Source organism: Bubalus kerabau, chromosome 4 (assembly GCF_029407905.1).
Source record: "Bubalus kerabau isolate K-KA32 ecotype Philippines breed swamp buffalo chromosome 4, PCC_UOA_SB_1v2, whole genome shotgun sequence".
Classification (NCBI taxonomy): Eukaryota; Metazoa; Chordata; class Mammalia; order Artiodactyla; family Bovidae; genus Bubalus; species Bubalus kerabau.
In genome coordinates, this window is record NC_073627.1 from 25,820,053 (window position 1) to 25,840,544 (window position 20,492).

Below are 20,492 nucleotides of genomic sequence, written 5' to 3' on the forward strand. Positions count from 1 at the left end.
AACTTTAGTCTAGCCTTGGTATCTTCTAATACCTTGGTTTTAAAATATTTTCTTCTCAACCCCCTTGATATATTTTTAGAGTTACTGATTTCACCTTAATTTCTCCTTCATTTTTATCCAATATTGGTCTTATTCAGGGGCTGAATGGCCATCCACTTCCTTGATAATATGCCATATCCTCCAAAACCACACCTGCTCCAAGGATTAATTTCTGTTTTTAACAAGAACTTTTAATCACAGGGCTGCTTGAGTTCCCCTTCAATTATTGAGCAAGGCTTTTTTTTTTTTTTTTTTTTTTTTTTCAGATTTTATTTATTTATTTATAGCTACCCTGTGGGCTTGTGGGATCTCAGTTCCCGATCAGGCCACTGTGAAAGCCCCTGTCACTAACCACTAGACCCCTGAGGAACTCCTAGCAAGTATTTATTGAGTGTCTACTATTGCAGGCACAGTTCTAGGCTTTGAAGATTCAACCGTTAATGCACAAAATTCTAGTCCTCAATGGAGTTCATATTTTAGCATTTTCTGGAAGACAAATAGAGAAAAAAAAACATGTGCTCTCTGAATCCATCTTTGAAATGGGTAGCTCAATAGTTTTCAGAGAATTCAATGGTTATACTTCTGTATAGTGAAAATGATTTATAATCTGTGAACCATCCCAGATTTAGCTGCCTAACTCCAAACATGTGATGGACTCGACCTCATCAAATGAGTTATCAGTTGGCCTTGTCCTTCGTTGCACAAGGACCAATGACTTGCCCACTAGATTAGCAGGATCTTCTAGGGAGTCAAGAATTTGAGTCGACGCCTCTTTGTCCCACAGCTAGAAACAACGTGCTACGAACTCCAACTCAGTGCTTGTCTAAAAGGGGTCTTCGCACTATGGGTCGTTTACTAAACGGGCGAGGTTATCACGCTGCCACCCCAGGGTAAGTGAATTAGAAACTCTGGTGTGATGCCTCAAAATATGCAAACTTAAAAACTCCCCAAGGTGATGCTGGAGTAAACCAACGTTCGGAAATCAAAGATGTTGGTTAGAAGAGATTGGAGAACACTAGAAACTGAGGAGTTTCTGGAAAGCAAAACTAACCTGCGTGGCAAGTTAGGCGGGGGAAGAGCAGAGGAAAAGGTGTTTGTATCGTGACGAAAACCACCAATTATGCCACATCGCTCATATCCCCAACGTCCCAACACTGTAGTGGCAACCCGTCCACACGACTTGCACCCGACACGGGGCGCAGCGATCCCTGACTGGCAAAGGGCCCAGTGCCAGGCCCGCATGGAGCGGAAGCTGGGAGAGCGGTTTCCGCTTCCAGCACCCAAGATGGCGGCACGAGCGTCCACACCACGCGAAACACATGCTCTGTGCCCTACCTCGGCCTCTCAGGTCTCACTGGACTTTTGCAAGTCACCGTGGGAACCCTCAATGGGGGGATTCCGCGCTCCGGCGGTGATACCACCTCCCATTCTCAGCCCTAAGCCCTTATACCCGCCAAAGAATGCACTGGAAGCGCTCAACCCGTTTATTTCACTCCATGCCCAGGCTGTAATTCCGCCTGCGGCCGAAGCACGGCCGAGGGGTCCCAAACACCGGGCGCTGTGGCCTTCGCCCCACTTATTGGTGGGCCCACGCCGCGGGGCGGGCCTACATGCCTATTGGGCCATGGACCATGTCAGTCTTGAGAAACCGGTAAAGGGAGAAGGAGGCATACTCAGTTATTGGGCTCTCTTTACTATCAGTCAAAGCGACATCCGGCGACGGCCACGATCTCGGCTCTTTGATTGGAGAAACGTATTCTCGGGGAGGATGCGGAGGGCGGGCTTCCGAGTGAGGTGGAAGGAGGGGGCGGGGAGGGAAGCGGAGGCTGGCGAGCTCTAGGCCGGCCGGCGGTGGCGGCTGCAAGGCCTGGACTCGGGCTGAGGGCTTGCTGTGGTGGCAGCGGCGGACGCCGAGCTCAGCAGCGGGTATCAAGCACATTTCTTTCCCTAACGGGAGGGGCGCAGCCCCGCGGGATCGAGGCTTTCAGAGTGAAGGGCGGCGGGGTGGAGCTCAGGGGCAGGAGGCGGGAGCGGGCGGCCGAGCGGGGTTTGCCTCGGGGCCGGGCCCTGGGCCTGGCAGGGAGGGGCCGAAAGGCCGTGGAGAATTCCAGCTCCGGGGTGGGTTGGACTGGGGAGGGCTGAGGGCCTGAGAAGGCGTGGTGTTAAGCCCATGCTTGGGAGCGGGGTGGGGCCATAGGGGCGGAGGGCGGGGTGGGGTTTGGCCGTCCCGGTGGGTCAAGGCCAGAAAAGTAGCACTTGTTCGCTGCTGCCCAGAAGGCTAGAAGCCGAGGCGCCAGGAGCGGCATGGCGACTTGGTCCCAGCCGGACTCGGGTATCCGGGGGCAGGGTGGGACCGGGCTCAGACCTGGCATTACTCGATCTTTAAGGGACGTTGTCCGGTTTCTGGAACTTAATTGCTCTTGGGAGGTTTTTAGTAGTAAATTGCGTGAGAACTGGAGGGTAGTGTAAGCAGGAATTCTGGGTCGCAGTTACGTTTACTCTAACCAGATAAGGGGTGTGTGTGTCTGTCTTTCTGTCTGTCTTTGGGTATGTGTGTGTTTGTCTTTTTCCCTTTAGGATGAAGTTGGTAGGTGGGTAATAGCCTTGGAGATCAGAGGGCTATGTCTTGGTTTATAAGGTTAATGGAAGCTCAAAAGTAGAAACTAGAACTGAAAGGCAGGTTTACTCCCTCCCCACTTGGCTGTCTGGGTTGAAGAGTTGGCCATATCCTTCTAATTTGGATCAGAAGGTCACATGAATGAAAATAAAACATGCGTATTCAGATTCTGGACAGAATAATCATATCACAGGCCCCTTCCCATCCCGCCAGTACCCCCACTTTTTTTTTTTTTATGTGAAAGTAATAGGAAAGAAATCAGATTTTAAAGCTGGGAAACAAAAGGTGTTATTCTTTTCTGTGGTGGTGTCCTTTCACACTCCCACGCATTAATAAATTCTCCTCTTAAGAACTTGAAGGGACAAGAATTATAGGCAGTTTTATCCTGAGAGATGGGAAACAAACTTTATGTTAAGATAGGAAATGGACTTCTCATGCTAAAAATAGAAGCTGGGTAGTGTGTAATGGGGTGGGGGAGGGTTGGTAAATCAGATAACATGTAAAATATTTTGGATGCCCTGGGCATTATCTGCTTATCTAAAATGAGCTACCTTTTAGAGCATCACAAAATTAATATCCAGATATTGAGATCTCTTGTGAGCAGTACCTTCCTTTCATAGTTGTTCTATTTGTACAGGATTTTGTGGTTTTTCTGGGAGTATAATAACTGGATTTATTTTTTAATAAAGAGATAAAAGTGGCCTTTTAATATGTTTCCTACCTTCTGCCTTGAACCTGGTGTGAAAAATATAGAACCTTATCCCGTTGCTTTTGTGATTCCTGTTTCAGGTTTCTCTGGAAACCCCCCTGGTAAGCGTGGAGGAGGCGGGACACTCTGACCCAAGACAAAAGGCCTGTAGCTCCAGCCAAAGAAAATAAACCTTAGGAAGGAGAAGGAGGGGGGAAAAAAAAATCATCAGCTGTTTCTGAGAACAGCCTGCGGTGGAATCTGCAGAATCTACAGAGAGGACAACTAATGTGAGTGAGGAAGTGACTGTATGTGGACTGTGGAGACAGTAAGTCACGTGGGCCTTGAGGGCCTGGACTGGGTTAGCAACAGTTGTACTTTCAGAGGTGAGGTGTCAAGAAGGGAAAAGTGAATGTGGTCTGGAGTGTGGCCTTGGCTCCAAGGGGCGTGTTTTCCTCTGAGGCCATCAGGGAGCTCAGCCCCTGTTTTCTGCCAGGGTGGGGTACAGGGTTTGGCACTGAGGAGGGTGACTTGCTGGCTGGAGCAGCAGAGCAGTGGCCTTGATCTGTCTTTCAGAAGATTTAAAAACCAAAAAACATAAACATTCTGGTCCTTCAGCAATGCTTTCTCTGAAGAAATACTTAACGGAAGGACTCCTCCAGTTCACCATTCTGCTCAGTTTGATTGGGGTGCGGGTGGACGTGGATACTTACCTGACCTCACAGCTACCCCCGCTTCGGGAGATCATCCTGGGGCCCAGTTCTGCCTATACTCAGACCCAGTTCCACAACCTGAGGAATACCTTGGATGGCTATGGTATCCACCCCAAGAGCATAGACCTGGACAATTACTTCACTGCCCGGCGACTCCTCAATCAGGTGAGGGCCCTGGACAGGTTCCAGGTGCCAACTACTGAGGTTAACGCCTGGCTGGTCCATCGGGATCCAGAGGGGTCTGTCTCTGGCAGCCAGCCCAGCTCAGGCCTCGCCCTCGAGAGTTCCAGTGGTCTCCAAGATGTGACAGGCCCAGACAACGGGGTGCGAGAAAGTGAAACGGAGCAGGGATTCAGTGAAGATTTGGAGGATTTGGGAGCTGTAGCCCCTCCAGTCAGTGGAGACTTAACCAAAGAGGTTAGTGGCAATGTGGAGGGGTGGTGGGAAGGGTCGGGTTGGGGGGTGGGTTGGGCTGGTCCTGAAAGAGTATGGTTTTTGTACTAAGCCCTGTAAAGAACCAGAGAGGTTCCAAGGAGTCTCGGGTATTGTTCTTGGTTAGGAATGGGCTGGACTGTCAGACTAGAATCGACCCACCTCTAAATGTACTGTCAGGGCAGTGGGAGGTTCCTAGAACATGCCTGTGTGTTTACTGCTTGGATTTCAACATGAGTCCTAGAGGCCTGGGGTGGGGGAGGGAGTCATGTTGTGATGGGCTTTGATGTGCTGTATATCTGTTGCTAAGACACAGATATTTTGTGGACTGTTGCCTTGTACCTCCCCCCACAGCAAAACACACATACGTATCCTAAAGTTCTCCTCCTTTGTGGTCAGGCATGTTGTTGTAAGGTCCTGATAAGTCGGCTCTCCTGGGCCTGAGCCAGGGGGTAGATTTAGATAGTTATTCTTGGCCAGGAGAGGGCCAGGCTCCCATTCTTTGCTAAAGGCCCACTGTAGGGAGTAGGGACGGGAGGGCTGGAAGCTAGAAGAGAAACTGCATTCTGCTGCTGAAGTCAGCTTGCTTTGAACTGTCAGAGATCTGAACTCCTGACGAGTGGCTGACATTCTGTTCTGGAAAGAAGGTGATGCAGTTGCCTTTAAGAGTGTTAAATGGCTTCTGCTGCTCCTGCTCCACCAGTGATAAGATGGCTTTGAACTCTGCTTTTGACCCTGTCTTGCCGTGCAGTCTTAAGGAGCTTGGAAAAAGGTCTGCTTTGCTTGCCTAGCTGTTAGGGAAAGAGGGATTGCACTGGGCTGGGTTTTCCAGGGCTGAGTCTTGAAGCAAGGGTGCATGGGGGGAGTGTTTGGGAAGAAGAGGGTGTGGAGATACGTTGAAACTTTATCGAAGCTGTAGAACTTGGCTCTCTCTACCAATCAGACCAGGTTTTGCCTCCCATCCTGCCTTCAAGTCTGTTCTTGAGTTCAGTTTTCTGAATGTTAGTGACTGTCAAATCATGTAGTGGTGTCAAATCATGTGGCTTCCTCTGGGCCCGTGGTCCTCAACTGGGGATGATTTTGTGGTATCAGGGGACATGTGGCAGTGTCTAGAAACAGATTTGGTTGTCACAACTGAAAAGGTGTAATTGGGATCTAGTGGGGAGAGGCATGGGATACTGCTAATTTCCTAAAAAGCATAGGACAGCCCCTAAATAACAGATTGACCTGGCCGCAAATGTCCATGGTGTCAGGGTTGCTGTGTGCTTAGCTGGCTCAAACTAGCTCTCCTTTGAGGGAGACTAGAGTTATCTGAGCCAGGGGCCTGTGAGCACTCCTTGCCTTGCAGAGCCTGTGCTGAGATTCTTCCAGTGCCACCTCTCTTCTGCTTCCTCTGTTCTTTTCCTTCAAATGGGCTCCAGTCTGGCACAGTGATCTAAAGAAGTGTGCCTCCCAGCCTCCTCTTCCATCCTCCTACCCCATGGTAGCTCCTCAAGGGTTGGGTATAACTGGGCTTGGGAACTCTGCTCCTGGGAACCCTGCAGGCATAGCTTCATTCCTCTTCCTGCAGGAAGCTCTCCTGGGATGGGATGGGACATTTTCAACATAATTCGATGAGTTGGGACTTTGACCCTGCTGCCCAGCATTTCTTGGCCTTCATGAAGTTCATTCTTTTCCTGACCCCAGGCCTTCACTGTTCCCTTTGGAGGTTGAGGATGGGTTAGCATTAGGGGCCCAGGCTGGTGTGGGGGAAGGGAGGATTATTGTGTCTAGAACAACATTTCCTCAGCAACTCAGGGATAAAAATACCCAGGTCCAGAGCATGTGACAGGCACTGCTGGAGCTGGCATTATCCCCGGGGTGGCAGCACTCCCCTGCTGCCAGGCCTATTCGATGGACAGCTATAGCCCAGGCTCTTGTCAGGGATAGGGTTCCCCTCGAGGTTGGCACTCTGCCCAGAGCGGGGGGTGGCCTGTGTACAGCTCTTAGCAGGCGAGGAGGAGCAGTCTGTGACCGTGGAGAACATACTGTCCCTGACCTGACCTTAGGTGCAAGGGGAGCAGCAGTGAGGATGGAAGCCAGAATTGTGACCCTGATTCTGCCAGGGTCTTATTTTCTGCTTTAGAGATGTGAGCTGGGGCTCAGGCAGAGAATGCTCTTGAAAACAGCTGGGGTTAAGGGGGGTGGGGGTGGGGGGGCAGGGGATGTTTCTGTGTCCTGGACTTTGCAGCGCACCCTTCATGCTGGCCTTCAGGCTCCTGTCTCCCTCTTGCCTAGGCCTGCCCAGCGCCATGACATCCCTGCCTGTGTGTGTGGTTGGCTTCCCCCTTCCTCTCATCTGGCCTGCTCTGGGGTGACAAAGCCCCTGGTTCCCAGTGGATCTGGGCGCACTGGGTTCCTGCCCAGCCTAGCTTTGATCCTTGGGCTTGAGGATGACTGGCCACAGCCCTAGGGAGGAATGGGAAAACTCCTTCCACTTCCAGGGAAGAACTTAGATTCCCAGGGAAGCTGCAGGAGGAGTGTCTGTCCAGTCCTGAGTGGGCTGGGTAAGCAGGATGCGACAGGAGGGAGAGTGGCACCCCTTCCCCCCAGGGCTCTCTCACTGCGCCACCCAGGCTGGCTGACTGGGCTGGGTGGGGCTGCCCGCCCCTGGGTGCGTCTCCTTGAGGAGACGGAGGCGGCCCAGGGATGGGCTGGTTCCTTGCGGCAGCTTCTCCAGCTGCCCTGGTGCAGAGATTGGCTCCCGGCTGCAGCTAGGTAACAGGCGGTGGGAGGGGATTGGCTCCTTCCGCATCTCCAGCGGAGACTTGGGGGAGGAGATTGGCTCTCGTCGCAGCCTAGGTAACGACAGTGGGAGGGGATTGGCTCTTTCCGCAGCCCAGCTGCTGACCTGGGGGAGGGGATTGGCTCTCTGCAGCCTCAGCAGTGACCTGCGGGGTGGGAGGGGGAGGGGATTGGCTCCTTGCTGCAGCCTAGGTAACAAGTTTGGGGGGCATGGGAAGGGGGAGAAAGGGAGGAGCGGGAGGATAGGCCCAGGAGGGAGCTTGCTTTCCTCTGCAGCTTGAGCACGGAGCATGGGGTGGGAGTCCCATCTCACTGCAGCCTCTGCGGTGAGCTCAGGGTGGGGGCTGCCAGGCACCTGAGTGGAACTGGGGTTGTGAGGTGGGAGGGGGCTGCTTCAGGATGGAGAAAGGGGGCTGGGCTGGGCCGCCCAGGCAGCAGCACGGGCGGGGCACCCTCCTTGGGCCCCTCGGAGCTAGCAAGGGGCCACCCTTCCAGCCTGGTTTGCTCCTTGAGAGCCAAGAGCTCCTTGGAGCCCCCTGTCCGGCTGCCCGGCACCAGCTGCCCTGGGGCTCATCTCGCAGACCATGACCCGCCTGGACCGCAGCTCTCACAGTGGTGGGGGCCATGCCAAAGGGAGCCGGCCCCTTAACTCTTTGGTGGCTGGTCACCGGGTGGCCCAGCCCCCCTCTGCTCCTGGGTCCAGGGCTTCTGTTCAGGTTGGTGTGTGTGGGGAGACTGGGGGTGTGGGAGACACCTGGGAGGTCTTAGAATTAGGGTTACGGTGGGAAAGAGATGTCGGGTCAGAGCTAGGGAGGTGGGTCTAAGCTCTAAACTAAGGATAATGCTTTATGGAAAGTATCTGCCTTTTAACATCTGAGCAGAAGGCAACAATTCAGGGTTTCTTCAGCCACATGAATGTATAGGAAATCCAAATGTCTCTTATTTATTGGGGTTGTATGCTGGTATGCTGGGTGGCAATGGGGGTGGCAGTTGGAGCAGGAACTGATCGGCAGGCGCCAGGGTAGAGTGGGAGGGAGGCATTTTGGTGCCCAAGGCGGCAGTTGTGGCTGGGCGGTGATGGGGGCTATGTCCTTGAGTGGGTTGACTGATGGCAGTCAGTGAGTCCTGGGGTGTGGTAAGGGAGTGAGCACTGGTGTGAGGGGACACTGTGGGGCTGGCCTTGGCAGGGGTGGGGTGCCCAGTGAGGATCATCTGACCGCCTGAGGCTCTCCGGGGATTGAGGCGGCTTGCTGGGATCAGCTGAGAGTGGGCATTCTAGCAGGGATGGATCTTGAGGTGAGCCTGGGCTAAGAGTTGTGGGTGTTCATCCGTACTCCTGCCTCAGCCAGGGAAAGGGGGAATGGCTGTAGGAAGGGCTGGAGGTAGCCTGTGGTTGTCATTGGTTGCATCAGGTGGTTGCAAATGCAGGGATTTTCCTCTCCAGGCCACCCCACCCCTTTATGCAAATACAATGGCACCATAGGCTGATGCAAGCCTGGCCACTGCGAAGCGATTCGGCTTCACAGTTCACCCTTGCTTGCCATGGCCATCTTCCTACAAACCAAGTTTTAAGGGATTCCTATTGCCAAAATGAGAGGTGTCTTCTGCTTCACCCTTCCCTTCTTAGGTTGTGGTGAGATTGCCCTGCCTTTTGGCCTGGCTGTGTTTCTGGTCCAGATCCTAAGTGCACAGGCTAGTGTGATGATAGTCATGCAGAGGTTTTTGCTAGCTCTCTTTTGTTTTGGAGGCTGGTGTCTGGAAGTAGATGAACGAATCCTTGCTGGTGCGGAGGGGACAGCAGTGGAAGCTGGCAGGTGTAGATTGGAAGCGACCCCAGCCAGGAGTAGTTGGGGCGATGCTTGGAGGGACTTCTGAGGGACAGGACAGGGAGGGGCCCCTGGACCCCATAGCTAAAGTCATGGTGCTCTGTCTTTCAGGACATAGATCTGATTGACATCCTTTGGCGACAGGATATTGACCTGGGGGCTGGGCGTGAGATTTTTGACTACAGTCATCGCCAGAAAGAGCAGGATGTGGATAAGGAACTGCGAGATGGGGCCGAGCAAGAGGACACGTGGCCAGGCGAGGGTGCAGAAGCTCTGGCACGAAACCTGCTAGTGGATGGAGAGACTGGGGAGAGCTTCCCTGAGCAGGTACTCCCCCCTCTGCCTACTTCTAGAAACTTCTCTTTAGAGAAGGCAGTGTGTGTGTATGGGATGGGCCTGAATGTGTATCTCTTGGGTTGGGATCTCTAAGTCACAGTGGTGGCTGAGGAAGTGGGAGTGGAAGAGCCGCAGCAGCAGTGGAGGGACCACACCTTATAAAGAACAGCACAGGGGAGGCAGAGCACCTAGTGGCTCTCTGCTTGCATCAGAACCCTCCCACTCTCTCTCTTCTCCCCTGGAGTTTGGGACTTGCGGCCAGCCGACAGCCTGGGGACGTAGGGAGAGTGTAGCCCTACGACCACACAAGGCCTCCTTCCAGCTTTCCCTTGGAAAGGCTGGGGAAGGGGCTTTGGCCCACAGGCAGCCAAGGCCTGGGTCAGTCAGACTTAACAGTTGCTGTTGCCACAGGTGCCTGGTGGGGAGGACCAGACAGCCCTGTCCTTGGAAGAGTGCCTTAGGCTGCTGGAGGCCACCTGCCCCTTTGGGGAGAATGCTGAGGTGAGCAGGACTCTAGGGAGAGCCCACTGAGCCAGCAGGGTAGCCTGCACGTGGTGTGTGTCTGCGGCTGCCTGAGGGGCCAGCTTTTGGTGTTGGCCCTGTCCTGGCTGCTGGGGGTGAATGCAGAGGAAGGAAGATACAGAGCCTCAGGCGGTAGTCTCTGGGAGGAAGCAGAAGGTGGTCTTTCCTCTTCCCCTGTTAAACCTTCTCTGTGTTTTGCCCTAGTTTCCGGCAGACATTTCCAGCATAACAGAAGCAGTGCCTAGTGAGAGTGAGCCCCCAGGTCTTCAGAACAACCTTTTGTCTCCTCTGCTGACTGGGACAGAGTCGCCATTTGATTTGGAACAGCAGTGGCAAGATCTCATGTCCATCATGGAAATGCAGGTAGGATTATCAGAACCAGGCACAAACATGTCGGACTTTGTGTGGGGTATCTTCATTTTCAGTTGCTTTTCCACTTCTGGGTAAAGAAAGAGTAACACCTTTCTGATTGATAAGGAAAGTGGGGATACTGAGATGTCACTGTCCAGGTGTCTCACTGGGGCAGTAGTGGGTGCAGTCAGGATTGGGGTTTGGGAAAAGCAGCCCTGGGACTGAGGCTTCTAACGCAGGCCTGCCTCCTAGGTGCACCTTCTTCCTTTCCTTCAGGCAGGTAATCATGTGGCTAGCGGTTTCCTAGATTGAGCATTAAAACAGGCTGACATTCCTGTAGTCCTTTGCAGCCATTGTCATGTCACTTGGCCTTCTCATCATCTCGCCAGCCCTTTTATTATTTTAAAGGTGAGGACACTGAACTCAGAGAGAGGCTGAGTGAAATGCTTCTGGTCTTCCAGCAAGTGGTGCAGCTAGGCTGTCTCGCTGCAGGCCCAGGTGTTCTCTTCACTGTGCTGATTTTGCAGTGTCAGGAGCTTTTTTCCTCTCCCTCCATGCTGGGGGAGTCTGACCAGAGGTGACCGGGAGCCCATCAGTCCTGCCTTGGGGGAAGTTCACAGGGAGGAACCCATCTCTGCCAGGCATGGTAGATCAAGTGGGGCTGGGAACTGAGGCTGCTCCCAGCCCCACTTGATGGGCTCTGGTTTCCCATCTCTTGCATTTATACCCAGGCGGCCATGCCTGTGTTGGGTGCCTGCTAGTGTGAGCCCCCAGCCACACCAGGGGAGGGAATCTGCCCAGAGTGAATGGTGACGCTCGTCTCTCCTCCCAGGCCATGGAAGTGAACACATCAACAAGTGAAGTCCTGTATAATGCCCCTCCAGGAGACCCACTGAGCACCAACTACAGCCTTGCCCCCAACACTCCCATCAATCAGAATGTCAGCCTGCATCAGGCATCCCTGGGGGGCTGCAGCCAGGACTTCTCACTCTTCAGCCCAGAGGTGGAGAGCCTGCCTGTGGCCAGCAGTTCCACGCTGCTCCCGCTGGTCCCCAGCAATTCCACCAGCCTCAACTCCACCTTTGGTTCCACCAACCTGGCGGGGCTCTTCTTTCCGCCACAGCTCAATGGCACGGCCAACGACACAGCTGGCCCTGAGCTGCCTGATCCGCTGGGGGGTCTATTAGATGAAGCCATGCTGGATGAAATCAGCTTGATGGACCTGGCCATAGAAGAAGGCTTTAACCCAGTGCAGGCCTCCCAGCTCGAAGAAGAATTTGATTCTGACTCAGGCCTCTCCTTGGACTCCAGCCATAGCCCTTCCTCCCTGAGCAGCTCCGAAGGTAGCTCCTCTTCCTCCTCCTCTTCTTCCTCCTCTTCGTCCTCCTCTGCTTCTTCCTCAGCCTCTTCCTCCTTTTCTGAGGAAGGTGCAGTTGGCTATAGCTCAGACTCTGAGACCTTGGATCTGGAAGAGGCTGAGGGCGCTGTGGGCTACCAGCCTGAGTATTCCAAGTTCTGCCGCATGAGCTACCAGGACCCGTCTCAGCTCTCCTGCCTGCCCTACTTGGAGCACGTTGGGCACAACCACACGTACAACATGGCGCCCAGTGCCCTCGACTCCGCCGACCTGCCACCCCCCAGCACTCTCAAGAAGGGCAGCAAGGAGAAGCAGGCCGACTTCCTGGACAAGCAGATGAGCCGGGACGAGCATCGAGCCCGAGCCATGAAGATCCCGTTTACCAACGACAAGATCATCAACCTGCCGGTGGAGGAGTTCAACGAGCTGCTGTCCAAGTACCAGCTGAGCGAGGCCCAGCTGAGCCTCATCCGTGACATCCGGCGCCGCGGCAAGAACAAGATGGCGGCGCAGAATTGCCGCAAGCGCAAGCTGGACACCATCTTGAACCTGGAGCGGGACGTGGAGGACCTGCAGCGCGATAAAGCTCGGCTGCTGCGTGAGAAGGTGGAGTTCCTCCGGTCCCTGCGGCAGATGAAGCAGAAGGTCCAGAGCCTGTACCAGGAGGTGTTTGGGCGGCTGCGGGATGAGAACGGGCGGCCCTACTCGCCCAGTCAGTACGCGCTCCAGTACGCCGGGGACGGCAGCGTCCTCCTCATCCCCCGCACCTTGGCCGACCAGCAGGCCCGACGGCAGGAGAGGAAGCCGAAGGACCGGAGAAAGTGAGCCTGGGGAGGAAGGGGGTTGACGCTCACCGAGATGGGAACTGGAGAAGGGCTGGGCCTGGACCTGGACCTACAGCGGGGACTTTAATGCCTTCTTATCCAATAGATCTTCTCAGAGGGGATGACTGCGGGTCAGTGGACAGGAAGAGGCAGGCGCTGTCTGGTTCAGCTTCCCCCGCTGAGGGGGGTGGAAGTGGCCAGACCGTTTGGGTGGACAGGGCCCTCACCCCTGCCCCTTTCCTTCAGGGGAGGGGTGGTGCTGGCATTGCTGGAGGCCGGCAGATGGGAAGGAAGGGACTTGTGAGAGGAGGGGGAAGTAGTAGAAAGTCAGTCTCATTTCCGGGAAGGAAGGGAAGGAAAGAAGGGGAAGAAAAATCAAAGCGGGAAGAAAATCAAAGGGCAGGTTAAGTTGGCTCTGGCCAGGATTCCAGGCATCAGGTTTTAGGGGAGACTAGATCATTTGGTGTGAGTAAACCCCACTTCACCCCAGGCGAGGGGTGGAACACGGAGTGGGTTCTGGAAGGGGCTTCTGAGCTCTCCTGCCCCTGCACTTTGGCATCCCTGAAGGGGAGCTCTTGGATGATATTTTCTGTGAGGTTTTGGTCATAGGGGAGCCACTGGGACCCGACACTGACTTGAAGAGTTAGGATGAAATAGTAAACAGGCAAGGGTCACAGGCCCTGTGTTGCAGCAGCCCCAACCAAGCATGTCACTCAACTGCCCTGCCATCCAACTTCCTCTGTGCCCAGTCACCCCTGCGCTGAGGCTCCCACATCTCCATCAGAGCCTGCATGCGAACGCTGTTCTCTTCCTGCCCGCGTGCCCCTGCCCCTCACCGGCTGCCTGGAGTTCTGCAGCTGGGGTGCTGGGCCTGCAGCCTCCTGGGAGCTGCTCTGAGGCAGGGGGGTGATGTGGAGAAGCCAGGCAGTATTCAGCACAACACTGGGGAGTGACCTTTCCCTCAGGCCTCCCCTACCAACTGGGCTTGTCACTGGAAAGACAAAAAATATGAAACCCAGCAACAACGACAAAAACTAGTCCTTTTAGAGTTTCTTGCGCTTTGATTTTTTTTTAGGGTTTGAGCCCTGTTTCACTTATAGGGTCTAGAATGCTTGTGTTGAGTAAAAAGGAGATACCCCAATATTCAAAGCTGCTAAATGTTCTCTTTGCCATAAAGACTCCATGTAATCGTGTGAACACTTGGGATTTTTCTCCTCTGTCCCGAGGTCTCTGTCTGCTTTCTTTTTGGGTTTCTTTCTAGGAGAATGAGAAGTGCATGTAAGAGGGGCTGAGGGTACCCCTTCCGCAAGGCTATTGGCCACAGGCAGCTTCTCCGTACCCCGGTTTAGCAAGAGCTTCCGGCGGACTGCCTGGGGGAGGCAGAGAGGGGAGTGCCAAGGTGACCAGGTGGTTCCTGGACCCCAGTGTCTTTGTTGCCTACTGCTGTCCCCACCTCTGCCTGGGTCTAGAGCATGGTCTGCCCCAGACTAACAGGAATGAGTTCAAGTGGGGGAAGCACTGATTCTCTTCCTCACTTGGAGGGGGAGGTGTTCTAACTGAGCAGTAGGGATAGAAGGCATGAGCCTGGGAAGTGCTTTTATAAATTATTTCCTTGTAGATTTATTTTTAATTTATCTCTGTGACCTGCCAGGGAGAGGAGAGAGAGAGAGAAAGAAAGATGCTGTGAGCACATGACAAAATAAAATAAAATGAATGATTCATTCTCAAGTGCAGTTTTTCCCTATTTTGAATTTAAACTGAGTGTAAAGGAAATAGGCCCCAAGAGGAGAGCACTGACCATGTGGCTAAGGCAAAGCTCTTATGGGAAGGTGGGTGAAGAGTGGGGGAGGTTGACAATGCAGTCTTAAAAACTGCATTAAATCTTCCAAAAAGGAGTTTATTATTACCTTTTTGTTTGCCAGCTGAATCCTTTTAGAGGAAGAATTCAGTGTCCGTTGGACTTTTTCTCACAGGGCTAGGTGGGTTTTGTCATATGGCCCAGCTCATTACCTGTCCCCCTGCGGCAAACTACATTTTTAACATTGACTGTGTTGTTAACTTCTCTGGTGGTCCCACCTGCCAGCTGGAGTGTAGTCACGGTGACGAGAGTGATGGAAACCTGAGAGATGGACGGACTGGCACACGCCGAGCACTGCATTGTAACAGCAGGGCCCCAGAATTAGAGAAACAGACAATGTGACCCCAGGGTTTAAGGCATTTGAAATCCTTTCCGGCTGAGGTGACCAGAATCTTCTCCCTCAAAAAACCAAAAGCGTATGAAGTGGTGAATGCTTTAAGGTACCAGATGGTTCTTAGAACTGCCTCATGCCCATCTATGGTAGGTACTTTACAAATGCCCAAGTAATGAACGGCCACTTGGCAGTCTGTGAGATTACCAGACAAGGTTTTGGGCTGGAGGCTGTGTTCTCCATCATGAAACCTGTGATCTGGAACTCCCCATGTACCACTGTGTGACCTGGTTCCGTGATGCTGCTGCTGCTGCTACTAGAGTTTATTCTGTAGGGTGGAATAGAATTCTGGGAATAAGGCTGAGCTCTTAATTTGTTTCAATTTACAATGGCTTCCTACCCTCTCCTGCCCCAACTCTAGTTGGAAGGGGTTGGTCCGTCCTATCAAGTAAGAGCTGTTTCGTAAGGCAAAAAGAGAAGGCAGCAGAGGATGAAATGGTTAGGTAGCATCACGGACTCAATGGACATGAATCATGAATTTGAGCAAACTGGGAGAGGATAGGGAAGCCTGGCGTGCTATAGTCCATGGGGTTGCAGAGAGTCGGACACAATTTAGCAACTGAACAACAAAACTGACTGTAAACCAAATAAAACAGATTTTAAAGGAAAAAAAGGCTAAAAATTAAGTTGGAAAAACTGCTGACAAAAATATATAGAAAACTGTGACAAGTAAAATTCAGAGTAATGTCTTTGAATTCTTTCTAGAAACGTGTATATGTATTTTTGTTTAGTACACAATTAGGCTTTAACTTTAGTTTTGCAACTTTTAAAACTTTTTTTTTTTAAGGATTTTAAGAGAAAAGGCCTTACCTCCCCTTTGCTAGTGTTGCTTCTGGTCTGAGAAAGTATGTTTTGGTCACCCCCTTCCCTCATGTCCCCTTATGGAGAGATGTACAGCTGTGTCTGGGAGCTTGCTGATTAGCTGGGGCTTTGGGCCAAGTTGGTCAGCACTGCTGTGGGGCTGACCTCTTTTTGCTGTTGGCAGGTGGAGTGGGTGTTCCAGCTTCAAGGCTTTTTCTGGCAGGAAGAAGATATGAGAACTCAAGCAAGGCCTGTGAAAGCTGTTGCACCTGAGACAGGAAGTGACGCAAGGTCCTGGAGTTCATAGGGGGATGAGTGGGCCTCAGGACCAAACTTCTGGGTGTCTTTTTGGGGAGGGGTCAAAAGCTTGCTTTGTCTTGACTTTAGTTCTAGGTGTCATTCAAATTGATTTTCCCACACATCTTCAACTATGTAAGGCAGTGGAAGTAGATCCTTTTTTTTTTTCCCCCCCAGGCTATGTGGGGTCTTAGTTCCTCAATGGGTGATCCAACGCTTACCCCCTGCACGGAGTCTTAATTGCTAGACCACCAGGAAAGTCCCAGATCCATTGTTTCAGTCTCTGCTCCACATAAGGTCTCACTACTGAAACCAGGGCTATTTCAGTATCAAAATAGATCTTCAATAAAAATAGATAAAAACCCCACAGAACTGAGGGGGAAAATAGAAATCTAGAGACATGCTCCAGTGTCAAGACCTGGCCTTCAGAGCTGACTCCTTGCTCGTCCTGGGGAAAGCTGAACTATTAAAAACAGCCGTTGAATGAGGAGGTACTTACCATGGAGTCCTGTCTTAGGCTGCCTTCATCCCTGCTTTTACCACCCACAGCTACAGCAGACCTGCTCTTAGGTCTGTTTGGCAAGTAGCTGGAAAAACAAGTGCCTTGTAGAAAAGTGTCTCCACCACCCTATTTTAACTCATCCAGTAGGGACTGACCTAGAGCAACAGCTTCAGAAGCTCAGGCTGAATATATAGTTCTAGGGCATTGATGCTATGCAGGTACTGAAAGGGGTACCATCTGCCTTCCTGGAAGTCATTTTCACAACCCAGTGTAGACATGCTCTAGCAAAATCCATGTGTTTGATTACTGATTATGATGAGTGGTTAAGCCTTTTTTTCCTATCCCTGATCTACCTGGGAAGTGAAAGGGACTCAGACCTTCAGCTTGTCGTTTTGTGTGTACCAACACCCCCTTTCACTTCCACTCCTCACACAGAGGTGTCATTCTTCTTTCCTCTAGTTCTGAACCTTACAGTAGAGAATGAGCATGTGGGGATACATGTGAAATTTAACGTGTGGTTTGAGTTCCAGTCCTTGTTAGATCTAGGACTTGGAAAGTTCATGTCTGCCTGAATTAGTTGAAAAACAAATCTAGTGTACAAGTTGTCGCCAGTGGAGTGAGAATATGGGCCCTTGCTGAAGAGGTGTATTTTCACAATCAGTAGGATAGAAACCCTTGTCTTCCTTTTTGAATGTGCAGACGTATTAAGTCTTAAAGCTGGTTCTTTTCCAATCTAACTGTATAATGGAGTAGGCTGCATGGTATTTGTTACTAATTCCAGTTGCTGTTTTAACCAAGGAAATAAAATCTAGTTCATCTGAAGAGAGGGAGAAAAGACCCAAGTGTTGGGGCTCTGCCTTTTAAACACATTTAATGAGGCTAATTCAGTTGTCTTAACAAGCCTTCCAATCTTCAGCTAGGGGCTGAAGCAGTAACTGCAACTATAGGCCCATGTCCCAGAGCCAGGCCCCCAAGTAGCCCAGCCTGATTTGTGGCTGTGCAAAACAGTAAACAGGGCAGGACTGGTCAGTCAACTAGGATTTTAAAATCCTCATGGCATGAACAGCAGCTTTGGTACTATCACAAACTATGCAAACCAACAAGGTCAGAATGCAGACTCAGACCAGTTGGTGAATTAACACTAGCTATTTATTAAGAAAAACTAGTCAGCATATATTGTAAACTTAAATGTTTTAGCCTTGCCTCAGAGTTCTGCCACCTAACTGGCCTAAGCCAAAAAAAAAAAAAAGAAAAGCCTTAGAAACATTCCTTGCTCTACTTTCTTCAAGCAGGGCCTACTAACTATGTTTTTTATCCCGGTAGGGTGGGTTTTTTTTTTTTTTTTCCGATTTCATTTGCTTTCAATACCCATCAGTTTACTCAAAAGGAGGTGCCCAAGGCCAAGTCAATTAAGTCATACGGATGAGAAAATGACTCTGAACTCTTTGGCTAGGGAATCACTAACTTTTAGAGAAAACCTTGCTGCACAGTCATACCAAGGTGATGTGCAAATCAGAGACTGATGGTTGTCTAAGGACCTTAAGGTCCTATATCAAACTTCTTACCACACACCAGACATCAGGATGCTAAAAGAAAAGGAGAAGGAAGCCAAGACTTCCTTTTACTTAGTAAGCTGAATGCTGGCCTGGTAGTGGTATTTGTATTTCAATCAAATTCTAGTGGCGGGAAAACACTGAGCCTAGACTTAGTTCATTCCTATCAGTTCTGAGTTTTAAATGAGAACATCTTTATGAGAAGGCTAACTTGCATGCACATCAGATTAATATGACTTGATCAGATAGATTTGATCTCAAACAGCCCAGCTCCATACATAGTTCAGGATTTGGAGCCATTGCAGAAATTTGGATTTCAGAGTTCCACCAAATTTTGACGCAGCAATTTCTTCTAGCATTACCCCTTTCTCTAAGAGGAAAATAACTATACCTTATAATACAGATTCCCAGTGTCACAGACCATAGACTGTAAATGTGTTGTGTACATATGGTCAATGCTAACTAGCTAAGGGTTAAAATCAGTTGAACTCCAGTCTGAATGAGTTCTGGAATATAAGATTACATCTGAAAATAAGTACTTAAAAACTCAACTATTTAAAAATTACTTATAATTGGTAGTCAAAACTTTCAAATGCCATTGGAAAGCAGAAAGTTACTCCTGAGCCTGAGTGTTTTTGTATTTATTAACTTGAAACTAAAGGCAGTAAAGGAGCAAGGTATTTTTTCTTGACTGGCTTTGCCAGTGTCAGACAATGATTCTGTCATCAAATCAGTTAGCTCTTGTTCTTCTGTAATGGTAACTAGGGCAACATATATACCTCCTTGACTCTTGGGCTAGAGGTCTATGATGTAGTTTTGTCAAAGGCGTCCGACATATGTTTTTGCACATCTGAAGACATGCTCTACGAATATTTTCTGAAAGGAGACTTAAGATTTGTTGTGTCTATGTATATTTTTTCCCTAACACTTTTGCATGCATTTGTGGCTTCAACAATCACTTGAGAATTTATCCTTCATTCTTGAGTCTAGAAATGTGTGATAATTGGCTTTTAAAGATAACAAAATTGTGTCCCTTCGCTTCAGTTTTCATTGCATGCATTATCAATTCCAGTGTCTTCCCTGGGAAATAATATGGTTTAAAAAAAAAAAACAAACTTATTTTTGTCTATGCTGAGTCTTGGTTGCTGTGCCCCGGCTTTCTGTAGTTGCAGTGGACGGGCTTACTCTCTAGTTGCTGTGCGTGGACTTCTCATTGTGATGGCTTCTCTTGTTGCAGAGGACAGGCCCAGAGTACACAGGCTCAGCAGTGTAGGGAATGCGCTTAAATGCTCCATGGCATGTAGGATGTTCCTGGACCAGGGACAGAACCTGCGTCCCCTTCATTTCAGGAGGATTCTTAACCACTGGACTACCAGGAAAGTCCTACACTCAGTTTATTTGGAACAAATGCCTTAACTATTGAGTAGAGCTGAATTGATCTCAGTGGAAATCCTATTTCCCCTTTTGTAACTGACAAGAATCCAGTCCTGGGACTTACCTGGTGGTGCAGTGGATGATCCAGAAGATTCCACATGCCACGGAGTAACTTAAGCCTGTACACTACAAGTTCTGAGCCCATGTTCTAATAAAGCCTGCACACCCCAACTACTGAGTCTGCATGCTGCAGCTACTGAAGCCTGTGCTGTCAACAAGAGCAGCCCCCAGCAACGAGAAGCCAGTGTGCTGCAAAGAGTAGGCCCTGCTTGCCCCGACTAGAGGAAGCCTGCACAAAGCAACAAAAGACCCAGCGCAGCCAAAAAAAAGAATCTAGTTCTGTTTGGGCTCTAGAATTATATGCAGAAAATGGATGACATTTTAATTCACTGATCAATCACAGGACCAATACCTGAAAAGTCTGGAGAAGTTGGCTTTAGCCAAGGTCATACAAATCTATGATAACATTAGTCAGGATCTAAAGTTAACCCCCAAATCTGTGTTTCCAAATGTATCACAGTTTGGAACTGCTACCAGGTCACAGACTGCTAAACACATTTTGAGCAGTATGAGGACAGAATGACGTGACAGTCTCTGTAGAAATTGTAAATGCTCAGTAAATACTAAATTAATATGGTGAGACCACTCAGAAGACTCACGCCAGATACCAGATTTTCCAGCCTATAGTATTGAAAAACCATTCAGGTGTGCAGGTTGTTCCTAAAGAGGGTCAATCTATAATAAAAGGCAAGGAGAGTTTCCAGCAAGACAAGACAAAAATCAAGGATTATAAATCTATATAGTTTTATTAAGACAAAAAACTGACAGTTGATATGAAGTTTACATTTAAACAAAAGTTTTCACAAAAACCTAACACACGCCTAAAAATTACAATGGAGTTCTAGATGCAGCTCAAGACGATGTCAACAACTGATGGATCTCATGACTCACAGCGTTTTGGATTTTAGTTAGTTCTTAGGATTAAAAAATTTATTTTGTTTTAAAGTGAACCACTGCCCCAGTATGAATATTTATCTTCTCCTGAGACCAGGGCTTTTGAAATCATTCAACTCTTGAACTTGTGCTGTCAGTGACTGAACCCTGCCACCAATGGTTTCAAAGTTCAAAAAACAGAGGCTCCAAGAGTTTCCCACCCTATGAGCACCG

At 50.3% G+C, this 20,492-nt stretch overlaps 1 protein-coding gene across 4 annotated transcripts; it reads left to right on the forward strand.

Moving 5' to 3' along the window:
• Positions 1–1,520: 1,520 nt before the first annotated feature.
• On the forward strand, positions 1,521–14,217 carry NFE2L1 (NFE2 like bZIP transcription factor 1). 4 transcript variants are annotated; one of them, XM_055576081.1, is made up of 6 exons: positions 1,521–1,965; positions 3,446–4,474; positions 9,244–9,426; positions 9,847–9,936; positions 10,162–10,320; positions 11,141–14,217. In XM_055576081.1, the coding sequence occupies exons 2-6, from the start codon at positions 3,965–3,967 to the stop codon at positions 12,488–12,490; spliced, it is 2,292 nt and encodes a 763-aa protein (XP_055432056.1). In that variant the 5' UTR covers positions 1,521–1,965; positions 3,446–3,964; the 3' UTR covers positions 12,491–14,217. The 4 variants fall into 4 exon arrangements, with proteins under 4 accessions (XP_055432056.1, XP_055432057.1, XP_055432054.1 ...); XM_055576079.1 differs by having other exon boundaries at positions 1,524–1,965; positions 9,211–9,426; XM_055576080.1 differs by lacking the exon at positions 1,521–1,965 and adding an exon at positions 2,249–2,371 and having other exon boundaries at positions 9,211–9,426.
• Positions 14,218–20,492: the final 6,275 nt, after the last annotated feature.

Coding starts and splice junctions, on each gene's coding strand:
- NFE2L1 (XM_055576079.1), top strand. CDS start 3,965: ATGCTTTCTCTGAAGAAATACTTAACGGAAGGACTCCTCCAGTTCACC. Junction 9,937..10,161: donor CCTTTGGGGAGAATGCTGAG/GTGAGCAGGACT, acceptor GTTTTGCCCTAG/TTTCCGGCAGACATTTCCAG. Junction 10,321..11,140: donor TGTCCATCATGGAAATGCAG/GTAGGATTATCA, acceptor CTCTCCTCCCAG/GCCATGGAAGTGAACACATC.